The sequence below is a fragment of the Loxodonta africana genome, chromosome 20 (assembly GCF_030014295.1).
Source record: "Loxodonta africana isolate mLoxAfr1 chromosome 20, mLoxAfr1.hap2, whole genome shotgun sequence".
NCBI classification, from domain to species: Eukaryota; Metazoa; Chordata; class Mammalia; order Proboscidea; family Elephantidae; genus Loxodonta; species Loxodonta africana.
Window position 1 is genome coordinate 67649224 of NC_087361.1, and position 19663 is coordinate 67668886.

Sequence of the window (19663 nt, forward strand, 5' to 3'; positions counted from 1 at the left end):
TCTGGTAGGGTATCTCTACTCCTCCCCAAAATACAGAAACAGCTACTTTTTCATTTGCCAAGTAAAAGAAATGTCAGCTTTGCGATGCCCTTCCTCTCTTCCCTTATGCAGAGAGCCCATCTGCTGGGACCAAGGGCTCCCAACCCGGCTGGCAGCGAGAAGCAAGTGCAGCAGCTAAACGTTGTTTGAAAAACAGGAACCATTTCCTTCCCAGGCTGCAACAAAACTCTCTAGAGCAGTGGTTCTCAGCCTTGGCTGTGTGTCAGAGTTACCTGGGGAACTTCTCAGAAACTGGACGCCAGAGCGGCGCCCCAAAAAACCAAAAACCAAACCCAGTGCCGTGGAGTCGATTCCGACTCATAGCGACCCTATAGGACGGAGTAGAACTGCCCCATAGAGTTTCCAAGCTGCGCTGGGTAAATCAGGCTCTCTGGAGGTAGGCCCCAAGTATCAGTATTTTCTAAAGCTCTCCAGGTGATTCCAGCCTACAGATAAGGTTGAGAGCCACTGGTCTGAAGAGCCAGCTGGGGTGTGCATGTCTGTGTGCATGTGTGTGTCTGTGCGCGTGTGTGTGTCTGTGCGCATGTGTGTGTCTGTGTGCACGTGTATTTCTGTGTGCATCTGTGTATATGTGTGTGCGTGTATCTGTATGCATGTGTGTCTGCATGTCCGTGTGTGTGCGTGTATCTGTGTGCATGTGTGTCTGTGTCTGTGTGCATGTGTGTGTCTGTGCGCATGTGTATCTGTATGCATGTGTGTGTGTCTGTGTGTGTGTATGTCTGTGTGCATGTGCGTCTATGTGTGCGTCTTTGTGCGTGTGTGTCTATGTGTCTGTGTCTGTGTGCATCTGTGCGTGTGTGTCTGTGTGTGGGGGGGGGGGGTCTGTCCAATGAGAATCCCAAAAGAGAGCTAGACCCCTCCTCTCTGTGGCCTTCCCATTCTGCATGAGGTCTGCCTACTGCTGGGAAGCCTGCACCCCTGCCCCTGCCCTTCCAGAACCAGCCCTGCTCTCCAGCCTCATGAGGGAGTGTCCCAGAAAACAGGTGCTGGCTCCAGAGGCCTATTTTAGTCAATTACTTAAAACACAAAAATCAAAACCTCTCCTTTGGTTCTTGGGCACCCTTTCTCAAGGGAAGTCCAATGCATTTGCCTGCTGTCAGACTCAGCACATCCAGGGCCTACAGGTAGGATGAATTCTTAAAAAAGGAGTCCCCAGAGTCGGGGTGGAGAAGTTTTTGGTTCCTTCTAGTCGGGGTAAGGCTGTTAAATAAGTGATGAGCCTGCCGCCCACCTGTGAAATTGAATGGCTCACTTCTGCCTACAAACAGTCCCTTTTAGATAACCTTGCAAGGACCTGGCCTGAAGCCCTCTCATCTAAATAAAACAAACAAACACAGCTTTGCCCCCACTCTCGTGAAGGTATGTGAAAGACATGTGGCTCTGCAGCCAACAGGAGGCTGCACCAGGGGACCCAGGCTCACTGGGTGTCTAGGGGCCAACAGCTCTAGGGAAACACACAGAACCCACCACTGAAGGCACACGGCAACACTCGAGCACATGTCCTCTGCTTTAGCTTACCTAAACCAACCCGAAAACAAAAACCAAATTTGTTGCCTTGAGTCAGTTCAGACTCATAGAGACCCTATAGGACAGAGCAGAACTGCCCCATAGTGTTTTCAAGGAGGGGGCGACGGATCTGAACTAACCTTCTGGTTAGAAGGTATAGCTCTTAACCAGTGCGCCACCAGGGCTTCAAACCAACCCAGGAAGTTAAAATGGTAGTTAAGGAGGAAGATGACAACAGCCTAGGAGAGAAGTTTTAGGTCACTTCTAAAAACACACCCTGGACTTCTGCAAAGTTGCTGGACTGTGTTTTAAATGGTTAATGGCCACTCACACTGGTCAGAAATACGGAAGTCCCAACCTATGGATGTTTATGCTGCTGGGGGACTGGCTGCATCCACTTTGCACCCAGAACTTCTAACCTCAGATCTGGGGGGGCAAAACGAGACAGAGCAGTTGCCAAGTCACCCTTCCAGGAACAGGCGAGCAAGCAGGTGAGCACACAGGTGAGCATGCAGCCAATCCTGGAGCCGAGTGCCCTTCCCAAATCCTGGAGAGCCATTTTGAAAAGCCCCAGGGGCAGGAAATGCAGAAAGAGGACTGCTCAGGGTAGTGTTTGGGGTCCCTGAAAGGCCCCAGATCCAACCCTTGGCCTGCTCAGGGCACACACGTTCAAGAGGGTCCCAGGGCAACTGCCCAACCACTCAGGGCAGCTTAAACAGCCTGGCCTATTTGCCAGCAAGGAGGCTTCCCCTCTAGACCACAGAGGTTAACTCCCTACCCCAAAGAAAGCCTCTACTATGCGATTTTGAGTTTACCTTCGAAGGGTGTTTGCTCTGCACATTCCTGAAAAAGGTGGTCTTGGCAGTAAAGAAGCAGTCTTCCAGCTCCTCCTCCAGGCTGCAGTACCCACTGCTCATGCTGCCGTCCACCGTCATCTAGCCCGGAGCCCCCGGCCCGCGGGAGGCAGAGAGCATGTGAGCAGGGCGGGCTCGGGTGCCGCCGCGGGGGAGCTGGGGACCCTGAGCCGGGGACCCGAACCCAGGCTCTGCCGCCGCGCGAGCTCCGACCCCGCTGGGCCTCCGCCGGGAACTAGCTGGTCACCGGCCAGGCAGAGGCAGCGTGGGCTTCCTCAGAGTCTCCCCTCGGGCGGCGGGGGAACCTGTCCCCTTCCCCGCCCGCCGCCTGCTGCTGCAGAGCGCGGGTGTCGGACCTGGGCGCCCAGCTCGCGCGCCTCCCTCTCAGCTCACCGGCATCTGCGGTTTCCTCTGCGCGCCGGCTCCCTCCCTCCACCGGGCGCCATCGCGACACCTCCCCCGCCTCCTGCCCCGCGAGCTGCTCGCAGTGAGTTCTGCAGCCACTTCCTCTCGCAAGGTTCCTCAAAGCGGGGCTCCACGCTCCTCCCCGTCCTCCTGCCCCGGGCCGGTGCCGCCCCACCGGGCTGGGTGCTACAGGACCCCGGTGGTCAGTGGACCGAGGGCGCCACGGGTCAGATTAGGTATGGAAGAGGATGGACCTGAGGGGGTAATTCCCTCTGTTCTTCCTACATCTTTCTCGTCCTTCTGGAAATAGCCCACTCTTATCCCCCGTGGTGGCTCAGGTTCAGGGGAGAATATGCTGTAAGGCTGTACTCCCTCTGTCCCTCTCTCCCTGCTGTCCCCCCTCTCCCCTGCTCTCCCCTGCCTGGTGAAGGAGCTTGGTCAAGCAGAATGGTTAGAGAGGTAACTGGAGAAGAAGAAAATCAATACTTGGCCTGCCTGGGAAATGCCAGAAGAAACTGCAGGGTCCCCACCTGACATGCAAATCATATGCAAAGTTATGGCAACCTGGGAAGGGAGCCTGCCCTCCCACCCACAGAACTTGGCCTTCAGGAAGACTCAGGATACTAAGGGGGCCTGCAGGCACCACCCAGGCTTATTTGTGCTTTTTCCTGACAGTCTGGCCAAGAAGGGACTTTGCCAGATCTTGTCATTCCGAACCTCAAAAACGGCTCATTTACATTTCCCATCCCACTGGATGAAGGAACACCTTCATTGACTAAGGCTGAATTCTTCAAAGCAATTCGGGCAAAACCCCCACAACCTCTCTGACCATGTTTGACAATAAAAGTAGTGATAGCTACCATGGAGCCCTGGTGGGGCAGTGGGTAGGAGCTATGGCAAGCTATCAGGGGCTCCTAACCAGAAAGGCCCGCAGTTCATATCCACCAGCCACTCCTTGGAAACCCTGTGGGGCAGCTCAGTTCTGTCCTACAGGCTCGTTATTAGTTGGAATTGACTTGATGGCAGTGGGTTTCTATAGTTACCATGGTCCCTGGGTGACGTAAATAGTTTGTGCTCGACTACTAACCTAAAGGTACCTGAGAAGAAAAGGCCTGTTGATCTGCTTCCATTAAGGTTACAGCCTAGAAAGGGCCACATAAACCAGAGACTCCATCAGCCTGAGACCAGAAGAACTAGATGGTGCCTGGCTACAACCTATGACTGTCCTGACAGGGAACACAACAGAGAACCCCTGAGGGATCAGGAGAGCAGTGGGATGCAGACCCCAAATTCTCGTAAAAAGACCAGACTTAATGGTCTGGCTGAGACTAGAAGGACCCCGGTGGTCATGGCCCCCAGACCTTCTGTTAGCCTAAGACTGGAACCATTTCCAAAGCCAATTCTCCCGATAGGGATTGGACTGGAAAATGGGATAGAAAATGATACTGGTGAAGAATGAGCTAATTGGATGAAGTAGACACATGAGACTATGTTGGCATCACCTGTCTGGAGGGGAGATGAGAGGGCAGAGGGGGTTAGAAGCTGGCCGAATGGACATGAAAAGAGGGAGTGGAGGGAAGGGGTGTGCTGTCTCATTAGGGGGAGAGCAATTAGGAATATATAGCAAGGTGTATATAAATTTTTGCATGAGAGACTGACTTGATTTGTAAACTTTCAGTTAAAGCACAATAAAAATTAAAAAAAAAAAAAAAGAGAGTGGAGGGAGAGAGCGGGCTGTCTCATTAGGGGGAGAGTAACTGGGAGTATGTAACAAGGTGTATATAAGTTTTTGTGTGAGAGAATGACTTGATTTGTAAACTTTCACTTAAAACACAATAAAAATTATTTAAAAAAAAAAATCACAGCCTAGATGGAAAACTTTCGAGACCCAGAAAAACAAGGCAGTTCCATCTCTCACAGGTTTCACTGTATATAGAAACCAAAGATTATTAGTGGTTACCAGGCAGCCCTGGTGGCGCAAGGGTTAAGTACTTGGCAGCTAACTGAAAGGTCCACAGTTGGAACCCACCCAGCAGCTCCACAGAAGAAAGACCTGGCAACCTGCTCCTATAAAGATTAACCCACTGCCATCAAGTGAATTCCAACTCATAGCGACCCTACAGGACAGAGTAGAACTGCCCCATAGGTTTCCAAGGAGCAGCTTGGATTCAAACTGTTGACCTTTGGGTTAGCAGCTGAGCTCTTAACCACTGTGCACCAGGGCTCTTCTTGTAAAGATTACATCCTAGGAAACCCTGAGGGGCAGCTGTGAGTCGAAATCAACTCCACAGCACCTGACAGCAACGAGGGGTAGGATGGAGGGGGAACGGGGAAGTCTTTGCTTAGGAGGAGGCTCTGATTTTTATGTTCACGGTGGTGAAATGACTTGAAAAAGGAGGGTGAGAATGGCTGCATAACTTGAAGAATGTAATCAATGTCACTGAATTGTACATGTAGAAATTGTTGAATTGGTGTAAGTTTTCACCAACGAATAAATAAATAAAATTGTTTAAAAAAAAAAAAAAGATTGCAGCCTAGAAAACCCCATGGAGCAGTTCTACTTTGTCACATGGGGTTGCTATGAGTGGAAAATCAACTCCATGGTGCCCGACAATTAACCTAAAGGTTGGATGGTGGTTCGAACCCAGCTGGTGGTACAGCAGAAGAAAAGGTCTGCTGATCTGCTTCCATTAAGATTACAGCCTGGAAAACCCTACGGGGTAGTTCTACTCTGTCACATAGGGCTGCGATGAGTCAGAATTGACTTGACAGCAACCAACAACGGCAATAGTACCATTGCTTGAACAGCTACTCTGTGTGCCAGGTTATTTCCATGCAGTCTGTGGTTTAATTTTCTCAGTATCCTTGAGATGGACATTATTATTCCCATTTTATGGATGAGGAAACTGAGGCTCAGAGTCAAGCAGGACATGAGATGATTGCTAGTACTGACCCCTATGACTCCAGGGCCTATGTTCTTAGACACTGAGATGTTTAGGCGCTCAGTGGAGATGAGATGGTGGCCACTCTGCCACCTTTAGAAACGGTGGTGCCTGGAGTCCAAGGAAAAGGAAGGAAAGCCTTCAGAGCCTGGCATAGCTAGGAACACCATGTTCATGGTGTCTGAAGGTCTGTGGCCCTGGGAGCCCTGAGGAGTGGCTGAGAGAGGGAACCAGGACCAAGTCTGTGTGGCTTTTCCTACAGTTCTGGAACAATCTCTTCCCAGGGAAGCGCAAGCTGGGTGGAGGGCTAACTCAGCCCCCAGACACCAAGCTGCCAACTCCATTTTAAGCTATGGTTACTTTTCTTAGGAGCCCTCTCCCTCCCCCACCTTAGCCAAATCTGTCAGTGCTGAGGAGGGTTTCAATCTGCTGCCCAATTTGGCTCCTTCCTCCCACACAGTCTTCTTCCAGAAGCCTCTGAGTGCCTGGCAGACACAAACCTGAGATAGCTGGCTGCCCTCCTCTCAGGAGCTGTCAATACCAGGGGCTGCCTCCTCCTGGGGGAGGAGGTAATGGGTGGAGGTAGACAGTGGGGGTGGGGCTGGGGGGACCTATGGGGTGTGACCTATGGGGGACCTATGGAGATGCTCTCACACTAATGAGGTAGAAGGAAGGTTCTGGTTTTGTCTGAAACAGTCTTCTTCAAATAGGTATTTTAGAGGCTGTTTTTCTTTTTTGGCGGGGGCGGGGGTGGTTTCCCGAGAGACTGGGGTTCAGACACAGGAAGCTGGTACTGGCCTTACTAGAGCCTCCAAGCGCCTTGCCAGAATGATGAACGCTGCAGAGAGGGGCCTGTGTGATCCTTGGGCCACCAACGACAGCCAGCAAAGAAACACACTTTTCTTTATAAAAAAGCCTCCTTGCTCAGTGGGAAACCAATACTTAAGAACAAAACAGGCCCCAGGTTCTCAGTGGCCACAGCGTGTCCTTGGAGTCCTGCAGGGGCCTCTGCAAAGCAGCTGTGGAGCTGCATGTTCAAAATGTGCCGTCTGAAATACGGGTCCTAACAATCTTTTCAAACACCAAGCCAAAGTATCCCAGGAGTCTCTCCTTGTGGGCAACACAGTAGATGCCAGACCTGATTAGAAACAGTTCTCAGTGAAACTGTGTTCTTTTAGGGTGCTGCTCCATGCCATTGCAAATATTATGAAAACTTGACATCTGAATAGGGCTTTTCAAAGCTGCTTAATATCCATTACTTCATTTAGGTTACCTTAAGAGCAGGTATTATCCCCATTTTACAGATGAAGAAGCTGAGAGAGATAACTTGTTCCATCACAGCTCATTATTCTCAAAGTTTCTTGACTTCTAGTTAACGTCTCCTTCTGTAGCCCACTCCACCCACCAACGAATCTGGGCCTCATGCTCGGAAGGAAGCCATGCCGAAGAAGTCAGTGAAGCAAGGACTGCTGGCAGCTCGTCTAGGACTAGAAGAAATATGTGAACATCACAAATAATACAAGTTGGCCAGCCTCCACGAGGAACCATCCAAACTGTAGCCCCAGGGTCTCAACAGGGGGAAATGGACTCCCTTCAGTGTCTAACGACCCTGTCTGAACCTCTTCCCTAAGAATAATCAATAGTAATCATACCACAGCCTGGCTAAGCTGGGAGGGGACACGGGAGAGCCTGAGCAACAGCCTTTAACCCATTGAGAGGTGATCGCACAAAGGATGGTACATTTGTTTCCCAGGTTGCTCTCAAAATACCACGAACTGGGTGGCTTACAAGAAGAGAAATTTATTGTTTCACAGTTCTGGGGCTAGAAGTCCAAATCAGGGTATTGTCCATGTAGACTCCTTTGGAAGGTTCTGAGAGAGAACCTTCTGCATACCTCTTTCCTAGCTTCTGTGGCCTCCAGTAATCCTTGGTGTTCCCGACTTGGAGCTGCATCTTCACATGCCCGTCTGTTCTGTCTCTGTGTCTCCTCTCCTCTTTTGTAAGGACACCACCCATTTGGATTAGGACCTACCCTACTCCAGTATAACCTGATGTTAACCTGATAACATCTTCAAAGTCCCTATTTCCAAACAGGTTTACAGTCACAGGTGCAGGGGTTAGGACTTCGAAGTATCTTTGTGGGGAACACAACTCAATCCGTAACAGACGGGAACTGGTTGCTCTTTCCCTGGGCCCAGGAGGAGAAGGCCAGACCTAAAGCTGCAGCATGTGGAGCCTTAAATCCACGGCAGTGTGCTGGGGTTGGACAGCCCCACTCAGCTGATGAATGGGCAGCTTTCCTCTCTCAGAATCAGATGATGAAAGGCATTATGTTGAGCTTTTTTCCTTTCTCAAACACAACCCTGATATGTGGCCAGATTCCCTTCTCAGGCACACCTTGAGGCTCTGCGTGTTCAAGACAAGCTGTGATACAAGATTGGAAGTCGGCAGCTGGTGTTCTAGTCTGAGCTCTAGCTCCAGTTTGACAGTGTATACTGAGCAACTTTGGACCTCGAGTGTGATTGTTAATTTTATGTGTCAACTTCGCTAGGCTATGGTGGCCAGTTGTTTGATCAAAAACACTAGTCTAGATTTTGGTCTAAAGGTATTTAAATGTGATGGACATTTAAACCAGTTAACCTTAAGTAAAGCAGATTACCCTCAATAATGTGTGTGGGCCTCATCTAATAGGTTGAAGGCCTTAAGAGCAAAAACTGAGGGATTCTGCCTCAAGACTATAACACAGATATCCTACTGGAGTTTCTAGCCTGTTGCCTGGACCTGCCACCCTCACAACTGAGTGAGCCAATTTCTTAAACTCTCTCTCTCTCTCTAGACATAGAAGCCCTGGTGGTGCAGTGGTTAAAAGCTCAGCTGGTAACTAAAAGGTCGGCAGTTCAAATGTACTAGCTGCTCCTTGGGAACCCTATAGGGCAGTTCTACTGTGTCCTACAGGGTCCCTATGAGTTGGAATTGACTCGACTCTCTAGATATAGATATCTGTATATTTATATCCATCCATCCGTCCGTCCATCCATCCATCCATCCATGGTCTGTTTCACTGGAGAACCTTGACTAATATATCAGGTTTCCTCATTTGTCCATTTGAAGGGTGGCAGGATGGAGACTGAAGGAGACCTGATAGTGCAGTGGTTAAGTGCTCAGCTGCTAACCAAAAGGTTGGTGGTTTGAAACCACCCAGTGGCTCCACTGGAGAAAGACCTGGCTATTTCCATAAAGATAACAGCCAAGAAAACCCTATGGGGCAGTTCTACTCTGTCACATGGAGTGCCCACAAATCAGAACCTACTTGAAGACACCCAACAACAAGAGATGGAGATTAGATTTGGGCCCTTTTAACCTACCAACATATTCAGAGGCCGAAGACCTGGGTGAGGTGCCACCCCACCCCCTAAAATGTATTTTACAGTCAGTATTAGCTAGCTTGTAGAGGTACTGTATTAAACTTCACATGCATCATTTCCTTTAATCCTAACAACAAACCTAGGTGGAAGCTACAGTTATTATCTCAGTTTCACAGACAGGAAAAGGAGCTGCAGACAGGCCAAGAAACTTGCACATAGGCATACATGCTAGTTAATGGTGGAGCTGGTTCAACCTTGTGCTGTCTGACTCCAGAACCCAAGTCCTCAAACTACTACACTGTGGCCTCACAATTTACCTTGTGACTGCTCTCATAATAATCATGCTCCTTGCAAATGTAGTCCGTTTCAAACAAGTTAGGAAAGACTTTCTCAGTCTGCCTGGGCCTCTGTCCCCCTTCTGCTCGTTGGAGCTTTCCAGGCTTCAGGGTCTTCCCTCCACATGTCCATGCTGTCCCTAGGCAATTGGTTTTTTTATGCCAGTGGCATCAACTACACCCGACGGACTGATGTCTCATAATTCTCTCTCCCAGGTAGCTCCAGACGGGTGACTATAATCACTCACTGAACACTCAACCCTACCCATTGGAGCCTCACTCTCAACAGGTCCCAAACTGAATTCATCATTCCCAGTCTCACCCTCCTCCTGTTCTTCCTTCTCCTTTGAGGAGCCCTGGTGGTACAGTGGTTAAGGTTCAAGTCCACTTAGATGTGCTTCAGAAGAAAGGCCTGATGCTCTACTCTAGAAAACTTAGCCCTTGAAAACTCTGTGGAGCGTAGCTCTACTCTGATACTCGTGGGGTCACCATGAGTTGGAGCCAACTAGATGCAAACCGTTTTTTGTTTTTTATTTGTGCTTTAGGTGAAAGTTTACAGAGCTAATTAGTTTCCCATTCGATAGTTTGTACATAAAGTATTTCACGACCTTGGTTTCATCCCCCACAACGTGTCTGCGTTCTCCCCATTTCCACCCTGGTTTCCTCATTTTCTTTCGTTCTAATTTTCTGCCGTTTCCCGCCTTCTCATCTTTGCTTGTGGGCAGATAATGTCCTTTCAATCTCGTTTAATTGATTGTTCTAAGGATTACGTCCCTCTCACGTTATTGTTTTATTTTATCGCCTGTCTATTTTTTGTCTGGAAGGTGATCTCTGGGAATGGCTTCATTTACAGGTCAGAAGGGTACCTTAGGGCCATAGTCTCAGGGGTTTCTCCAGGCTCTGGAGAAACCAGCAACGCTGGTCTTTTATTGTGAATTTGATTTTTTGTTCTACAATTTTCTCCCACTCTGTCCAGGACCCTCTGTTGTAACCCCAGTCAGAGCGGTTGGTAGTGCTAGCTGGGCACCACCTAGGTCTCCTGGTTCATGTGGTCCATGAGTCCTTTGGACTAATTGCTCCCTTAAGTCTTTGGTCTTCTTCACTCTCCTTTGTTCCAGATGGGAAGAGACCAACAGCTGCACCTAGGCGGTGGCTCACAAGCTTTTAAGACCACAGGTGCTACTCACCAAAGTAGGATGCAGGACATTGTCTTTATGTACTAAGTTGGGTCAACTGATATAGATGCCCCCGAGTCTATGGTCCTTTGTCTTCTAGCCTAGGAACTTCATCCTTCAAGGTGTTGAAGTTTCCCTGGCTATGCCCCTTGTGCGCTCTATATGAGCGGCACCTACAGTCACGTATGTAGAAATATCCACAACCAAACCTATGTTTGCCGGTGGGTGTATTCCCTTACATCTTCCCACACCTATTGGTGTATCTATCTACCTATTTGTCCATTTGTAGATTATTGTTTGTTAATACTACTGCTGCAGGACTGTCTAAGGTACAGTAGTTATAGGTGCCCTTTATTCTTGCATTCCTCTCAGTGTTCTCTCTTGCCTTGGCCTTGTACTGACTTCCCACATATCATGTATTGCCTTTCCCTTCACCAGTATTAACTCGTGTCTTCTATCTAATTGGTAATTTTCCCTCCCTCCTCCTCCGGTCCCAGGTAACCATCAAAGAATGTTTTTTCTTTTTTTCCTATGAGTAAACCTTTTGTTACGTTACCATAGTGGTCTCATACAATATTTGTCCTTTTGTGATTGACTTATTTGACTCAGCATTATGTCCTCCAAATTCATCCACGTTGTAAGATGTTTCACAGATTTGTCATTATTCTGTATGATCATGTACTATTCCATTGTGTTCATGTACCACAGTTTGTTAATTCATTCATCTGCTGATGGGCACTTAGGTTGTTTCCATCTTTTTGCTATTGTGAATAACGTTGCAATGAACATGGCTGTGCTTACATCTATTTGTGTCTCGGCTCTTATTTCTTTAGGGTATATACCTAGGAGAGGGATTGCTGAATCATATGGTATTTTTATTTCCAGCTTTTTGAAGAAGTGCCATACTGTTTTCCAAAGTGGTTTTACCATTTCACATTCACACCAGCAGTGTATAATAGTTCCAATCTCCTCACAACCTTGCCAACCTCTGTTATTTTCTGGTTTTTTTGATTAGTGCCTGTAATGTCGGGGTGAGATAGTAAGTATCTCATTGCAGTTCTGATTTGCATCTCTCTGTGGGGCAGTTCTGTCCTATAGGGTTACTATAAGTCAGAATTAATGTGACAGCAATGAGTTTTTTTTTTTTTTTTTTGTTCGTTTGTTTAATAGCTAATGATTGCAAGCATTTATATGTTTGTTAACTGCCTGAACGTCTTCATTGGTGAAGCATCTGTTCATATCCTTTGCCTGTTTTTAAATTAGATTGTTTGTCTTTTTGTTGTTGAGGTGCTGAACTTTTCTATAAATTTTAGAGATTAGTCCCTTGTCAAATGTGTCATAGCCAAGTTTTTTTCCATCTGTAGGTTCTCTTTTGACTCCTTTTTTTAAAATTTATTTATTGTGCTTTAGGTGAAAGTTTACAAATCAAATCAGTCTCTCATACAAAAAGCCATACACGCCTGCCATGTGCTCCCAGCTGCTCTCCCTTCAATGCGACAGCACGCTCCTCCTCTCCACCGTGTATTCCCTGTGTCCGTTCAACCAGCTCCTGTCCCCCTCTTTCTTCTCACCTCACCACCAGACAGGAGTCACCCGCATAGTAATATGTGTCTACTTGAGCCACTAAGTTCATTCCTCACCAGCATCATTGTCTATCTTATAGTCCAGGCCAATCCCTGTCTGTAGAGTTGGTTTCAGGAATGGTTCCAATCTTGGGCTATCAAAGGGTCCGGGGACCATGATTGTCAGGGTCCCTCTGGTCTCAGTCAGACCATTAAGCCTGATCTTTTTACAAAAATTTAAGATCTGCATCCCACTGTTCTGCTCCATCAGGGATTCTGGGTTGTGTTCCCTGTCAGGGCAGTGATCGGTGGTAGCTGGGCACCATCTAGTTCTTCTGGTCTCAGGCTGATGGAGTCTCTGGTTTATGTGGCCCTTTCTGTCTCTCGGACTCATATTTACCTCATCTTTGGTGTTCTTCATTCTCCTTTGCTCCAGGTGGGTTGCGGCCAATTAATGCATCTAAAATTTTTGTCTAGTTAGTGAATATCCCACTCCCTCTCTCCCCACCCTCGTAACCATCAAAGAATATTTTCTTCTGTGTTTAAACTTTATCTAGAGTTCTTACAATAGTGGTCTCATACAATATGTGTCCTTTTGCAATTGACTAATTTCACTCAGCATTATGCCTTCCAGATTCTTCCGTGTTATAAAATGTTTCATAGACTCATCATTGTTCTTAATGATTGCGTAGTATTCCACTGTGTGAATGTACCATAATTTATTTATCCATTCATCCATTCATGGGTACCTTGGTTGCTTCCATCTTTTTGCTATTGTAAACAGTGCTGCAATGAACATGGGTGTGCTTATATCTGTTCTTGTGAAAGCTCTTATTTCTTTAGGGTATATTCCAAGGAGTGGAATTGCTGGATCATATGGTAGTTCTATTTCTAGCTTTTTAAGGAAGCACCAAATTGATTTCCAAAGTGGCTGTAACATTTTACATTTCCACCAGCAGTGTATAAGTGTTCCTGTCTCTCTACAACCTTTCCAATATTTATTATTTTGTGTTTTTTGGATTAATGCCAGCCTTGTTGGGGTGAGGTGGAATCTCATTGTAGTTTTGATCTGCATTTCTTTAATAGCTAATGATCATGATCATTTCCTCATATATCTGTTAGCAGCCTGAATGTCTCTTTTGACTCTTTTGGAGAAGTCTTTTGCTGAGCATTAAGTGTTTAATTTTAAGTGTTTAATTTTAAGTGTTTAATTTTTAGGAGGTCCCATTTATCTAGTTCATCTTGTGCTGTGTGTACATTTTCAGTTATGTTTGGTACACTATTTATTCCATATATTAGGGCCCCTAGCATTGTCCCTATTTTTTCCTCCATGATCTTTACAGTTTTAGGTTTTATATATAATTCTTTGATCCAATTTGAGTTAGTTTTTGTGTATGGTATGAGGTATGGGTCCTGTTCATTTTTTAACAGATAGACATCCAGTTTTGCCAGCACAATTTATTGAAGACTGTCACTTCCCTATTTAATAGTCTTTGGCCCTCTGTCAAAGATCAGCTGATGTAGGTGAATGAGTTTATACCTGGGTTCTCAATTCTGTTCAATAGGTCTATGCATCTGTCGTTGTACCAGTACCAGGCTGTTTTGACCACTGTGGCTGTATAGTATGTTCTGAGATCAGGTATTGCAAGGCCTCCTGCTTTGTTTTTCTTCAGTATTGCTTTACTTATCCGGGACCTCTTTCCTTTCAATATAAAGTTGGTGATTAGTTTTTCCATCATGGTAAAGAATGTTTCTGGAATTTGGATTGGGATTGCAATTACATTACATCTGTAGGTCACTTTGGGTACAATCAACATTTTCACAATGTTGAGTCTATCCATGAGCATGGTATGTTTTCCCATTTATGTAGATATCTTTTACTGGAACCCTATTGGCACAGGGATGTTTTGTAGTTTTCTTTTTATGGTCTTTTATAACCCTGGTTAGATTTATTTCTAAGTATTTTATCTTATGGGGGGCTATTGTAAGTGGTATTGTTTTCCTTTTTGAAGTTCTCTTTGTTGTTGTATAGGAATCCAACTGATTTTTGTATGCTGATCTTATATCCTGCTACTTTGCTGACTCTTTCTGTTAGTTCCAGTAGCTTTCTTGTGGAATCCTTTGGATTTTCTATGTATAGGATCATATTGTCTGAAAACAGGGATAGTTTTACTTCTTCCTTACCAATTTGGATGCCTTTTATTTATTTTTCTTACATTATTGCTCTAGCTAGGACTTCCAGTACAATGCTGAATAAGAGTGGTGATAACGGACAACCTTGTCTGGTGCCTGTTCTCAAAGGGAATGCTTTTCAGTCTCTCTCCATTGAGAATAACGTTGGCTATTGGTTTTGTTGGTTTTGTATTAAAAAAACAAAACAAAAAAAATCTGTTGCCATTGAGTCAACTCCAACTCATAGTGACCCTACGCCCTTTATTATGTTGAGGAATTGTCCTTCTGTTCCTATTTTGCCGCGAGCTTTTATCAGGAAGAGGTGTTGGACTACATCAAATGCCGTTTTTAAGTCAATTGAGATGATCTTGCGATTCCTTTGTTTTATTTATGTGGTGGATTATGTTGATTGATTTTCTGTTGAACCAGCCTTGCATACCTGGTATGAATCCCACTTGGTCATTAATTATATATATTTATATATACACATACACACATGCGTATATATATTTTTTAATATGCTGTTGAATTCTATTGGCTAGAATTTTGTTGAGAATTTTTGCATTTATATTCATGAGAGACATTGGTCTCTAATTTACTTTTTTTGTGGAGTCTTTCCCTGGCTTTGTTATCAGGGTTATACTGGCTTCATAGAATGAATTTGAGAATGTTCCTTTTCTATGCTCTCAAACAGTTTGAGTAGTATTGGTATAAGCTATTCTCTGAGTGTTTGGTAGAGTTCTCTAGTGAAGCCATCTGGGCCAGGGTTTTTTTTGTTGGGAGTTTTTTTTGTTTTTTTTTTTTAATTACCGCTGCAATCTCTTCTTTTGTTATGGGTCTGTTCAGATTTTCTATCTCAGTTTGTGTTAGTTTAGGTAGGTAGTGTGTTTCTAGAAATTTATCTATTTCCTCTAGGTTTTCAAATTTGTTGGAGTGCAATTTTTCGTAATATTCTGTTACGATCTTTTCATTTCAGTTGGTTCTGTTGTGATGTCACCGATCTCATTTCTTATTCAGGTTTGCTTCCTCTTCTTTTTTTTTGTCCTTTTGGCCAATGGTTTCTCAATTTTGTTGACCCTTTCAAAGAACCAACTTCTGTTCTCATTGATCCTTTCTATTGTTTTTCTGTTCTCTACTTCATTTATTTCTGCTCTAATCTTTATCATTTCCTGTCTTCTGGTAACTGTGGACTTCTTTCACTGCTCTCTTACTGTTTGTTCAAGTTGGAGGGTTAGTGTTTTGATTTTGGCCCTTTCTTTTTTGATGTATGCATCTATTGCTATAAATTGTTCTCTGAATACTGGTTTGCTGTGTTCCAAAGGTTTTGGTAAGATGTATTTTCATTCTCATTTGATTCTAGGATTTTTAAAAATTTTACCTTTGATTTCTTCTATTACCCATTGGTTATTAAGTAAGGTGTTATTCAGTTTCTATGTATTTTATTTTTTTTCCTTTATCTTCCTGTTATGGATTTCAATTTTTATAGTGTTATGATCAGAGAAAATACTTTTTATAATTTTTATTTTATTTTATTGAGGCTTGCTTTGTGGCCTAAAATGTGACCTATTTGGGAGAACGATCCATGAGCACTGAAAAAGAATGTATATTTGGCTGCTGTTTGGTGGAGTGTTCTGTATATGTCTATGAGGTCAACTTGGTTGATTGTGGAAATTAGGTCTTCTGTATCTTTGCTGAGTTTCTTTCTAGTTGTTCTGTTCTTTTCCAAAAGTGGTGTGTTGAAGTCTCCTACTATTATTGCAGAACTGTCTATTTCTGTTTTTAATGCTGTTAGAGTTTCTTTTATGTATTTTGATGACATTTCATTATGTTTCATTTAATTTATATATGGTTATGTCCTCTTCATGAATTGACACTTTAATCATTACATAATGTCCTCCCTTAACTTTTATGATGGATTTTGCCTTAAAGTCTATTTTAACAGAGATTAATATTGCCACTCCTGCTCTTTTTTGGTTATTGTTTGCTTGGTAAATTTTTTCCATCCTTTGAGTTCAATGTTTTTCTGTCCAAAGTGTGCCTCTCGTAGACAGCATATTGATGGGTGGTGGTCTTTTTTTTTTTTTTTAATCCATTCTGCCACTCTGTGTTTACTGGGGCATTTAAGCCATTTACATCAGTGTGATTATGGATAGGCATGTGTTTACTGCTGTCATTTTGTTGAGTTTGTGTGTGTGTGTGTGACATTGAAGATTTCTTTGTTCTGCTTAATTTTCTGCAGTGATTTTTTGTTTGTGAATGTTCTTTTTCATTTCTTTCATTGTTATTGATTTTGTGAATATTGAGACTTTGTGTTTTTCTTCTTTTTTATTTTGATGGTTAGGTTTGTTAATTTTCTTAGTGGTTACCTTGAAATTTATCTTCCTAAGTTTAAGGCAGTCTTTTACTTCTTGATATCGCCTTGACTTCCTCTCCACATAAAAGTTCTATTACTACACAATTTGTTCCCCTTTTTTGCTTTCATGTCGTTGTCATTTACAGATTGACATCTCTGGTTCCCTGTTTTCATTCTTTTAGCTTTGTTTTATTTTTGAGAATTATTTATCTGGGTTGGTATCTGGCTGATGCTGACCTGTGTCCTAAATCTCAGGTTGTTGTCTAATATTGTTGAGTCTGTATCTGAAGGACTCCCTTTAATATTTCTCATAAATTTAGTCTGGTTTTTACAAATTCCCTTAAGTTTCTTTTTATCAGGAAATGTCCTAATTTCTTCATCGTACTTGAGAGACAATTTAGCTGGATATATAATTCTTGGTTGGCAGTTTTTTTCTTTCAAAGTTTTATAAATGTCATCCCATTGCCTCCTTGCTTGGATGGTTTCTGTCAAGTAACCAGAGCTTAGTCTTATTGGTGTGACTTTTTGACTCTCATATGTAACTTTTTGTTTTTCCCAAGCTGCTCTCAGGACTCTTTCTTTATCTTTGGTTTAGTCAAATTTGATTATGTCTTGGTGACTTTCTTTTGTGATCTATCCTGTAAGGGGTTTGGTGAGCTTCTTGGATGGATATCTTCTCATCTTTCATAATAAAAGGGAAGTTTCCTTTCAGCAAATCTTCAACAATTCTGTGTTTTCCATTGCCTCCCTCTGTTTGGGAACTCTACAAAAAAAAAAAAATTTTTTTTTTTGAACTCTAGTCATGTGCAAATTTTTCCTCTTGAGAGTGTTCCACATAATTCTTAGGCTTTCTTCATTTTTCTTCACTCTCTTTTCTGATTTTTCCTTAAACAAATTGGTGTCAAGGGATTTGTCCTTAATTTCGCTAAATCTGTCTTCCAATAATTCAGTTTTGCTCCTATATGCTTCTATTAAATTGTCCATTCCTGAGAATTTATTGTGAAACTTTTGGAGTTCTAGTCGCTGTTTCTGTATGGTTTCTAGTCATCTATCTTGTCATTTTGTTCTTGTATTGTTTTCCTGAATTCTTCTATTGCTCTGTCTGTGTTTTCCTTGGTATTATCTGTGTTTTCCTTGATGTCTTTCTTGATCTCTCAGAGAATCCTGTGTATTTGTCTTTTGAATTCCGTTTCAGTTAGTTACATTACCATTTCTTCCTCTGGAAGGTTATCTAATTTTTTATTTTGATCACTTGCTGAAGCCATCTGGATCTGTTTCTTTATGTAATTTGATACTGTCTGTTATATCTCTGAGGCATCAAGGTGTTATTATATTTATTTATTGTATGTTTGTTTTCTGCATCCTGATTTTTTGTTTTGTTTTGATATATCTGAATATGTGGGGTGTGTGTGCTACTCTGGCCACACTGGAGCTCTCATCTCCTGTCTCTGGGTGGGCAGAGCAGCAACTGGGTGTGAGAGCTCAGTTCTCTGTTCACTGGTCTTGCAGGGCATCTGAGAGTATAGCTGGCATTTCTGGTGAGACGATGTGTCTATCTGGCTGGTCAGCTGGACGTGGGTGCAGGGAGCAGTCTCGCTTGTCACTGGGTTGGGTATTATGTGTGCACACTGTCAGTTGTTGAGTGTTCTGGTCAAGGGTGTCTGGGTCGTCAGTTGCTGGGTGAATGGCACAGAAGCTTTCACTGATGGTACCTGGCAGGCCGGGCTGGGCAGGGTGGTCCGAGTGGGAACAAGCCTCCAGTTATAGACAAGGGACAAGGTAGGAGAGATGTCATCAGTCCTCAGGTGCCTAGATGGAGTGCACTGTGGGGGAGGGTATGCTCAAGCCCCTGGTGCAGATGGCTGGGGGAAGTAGAAGGCACTGCTGGACCACAGCCAGGGTACGGACGGCTAGGCATAGGAGCACTCAGGCACCTCTGTTCACTGGGTCAGGGAGGAGAGGGAGGCAGGTGATGGGAGTGTGAGCCCGTGGTCTCACAGTTGCTGCTTGCCTAGTGGGAAGGTTGGGTGATATATGGGCTATCCTGTGTGCACCATTGGGCAGGTGGGAAAGGCAGAGCAGGTAGCTGAAGTCACGTGCTGGAGCTGTCTGCTGGTGCTCTACAGGGTCAGTGGGGAAGAAAGACAAGGCGGGCGTTCATGTATGAGCCAGTGCAGCTTGCTGGCACTAGGCCTGGTCAAGTGATGGGAAAGGTGGGATGGGGGGCTGAGCCAAGATGGTGCAGCTTTCCCACGCTTGGTGTGATCAGTGGGCAGGAAGGGCAGGTCAGGTGGTCAGATCAGTGCCTGAGCAGCCTGCCAGCACTCAGTGTGGCTGGGTGGATGGGAAAGGTGGGGCAGAGCTGAAGCTGCGCAGGAGCTACCTGCCAGTGCTTGGGTCACTCAGGTGGGGAGGATGTTGAGAGGGGTGAGGGGGTTGGGATGGGTGAGAAGGTGGGGCAGGGCCAAAGCCCACATGACCTGCCCAGTGCTTGGCTCCCTCAGGTGGGGTGGGGGGGGGGGGAGAGGAAGGTGGGACAGGGCTGAAGCCTAGGCAGAGCTGCCTGCCAGCACTCGGCTCCCTCGGGCAGGTGGTGGGGTGAGGCAGGCAGCCAAGTGTTGGGGTGGGAGGAAGGAGAAAGAGAAAAGAATAAAAAAGAAAGAAAGAAAAATGGGGTGGCTCATACCATGGTCCTTGGCAGACTGAGCTGCAGAGATGAAGGGGTGTCTGTCACTCTTCACCTTGTTTCAATTTGAGTGTGTCTTAGTTATCTAGTGCTGCTAAAACAGAGATACCACAAGTGGATGGCTTTAACAAACAGAAGTTTATTCTCTTATAGCTTAGGAGGCTAGAAGTCCAAATTCAGGGTGTCATCTCCAGAGGAAGGCTTTCTTTCTCTGTCAGCTCTGGGGGAAAATCCTTGTCATCAATTTT

The 19663-nt window shown here is 44.9% G+C and overlaps 1 protein-coding gene across 2 annotated transcripts in view; it reads right to left on the reverse strand.

The window, feature by feature from the left end:
- The window catches only part of RASSF5 (Ras association domain family member 5), a 103146-nt gene that overhangs the window by 36650 nt on the left and 46833 nt on the right, over positions 1-19663 (reverse strand). Inside the window, exon 1 of one of the 2 annotated variants that reach the window (XM_064273292.1) lies at positions 2382-2852. The exons of the other annotated variant lie outside the window; for it this stretch is intronic. Within the exon in view, the coding sequence (XP_064129362.1) occupies positions 2382-2501 (120 nt within the window). The 5' untranslated portion in view covers positions 2502-2852. Of the gene's footprint in view, positions 1-2381; positions 2853-19663 lie in introns of those variants that run through there. 2 annotated transcript variants of the gene reach the window in all.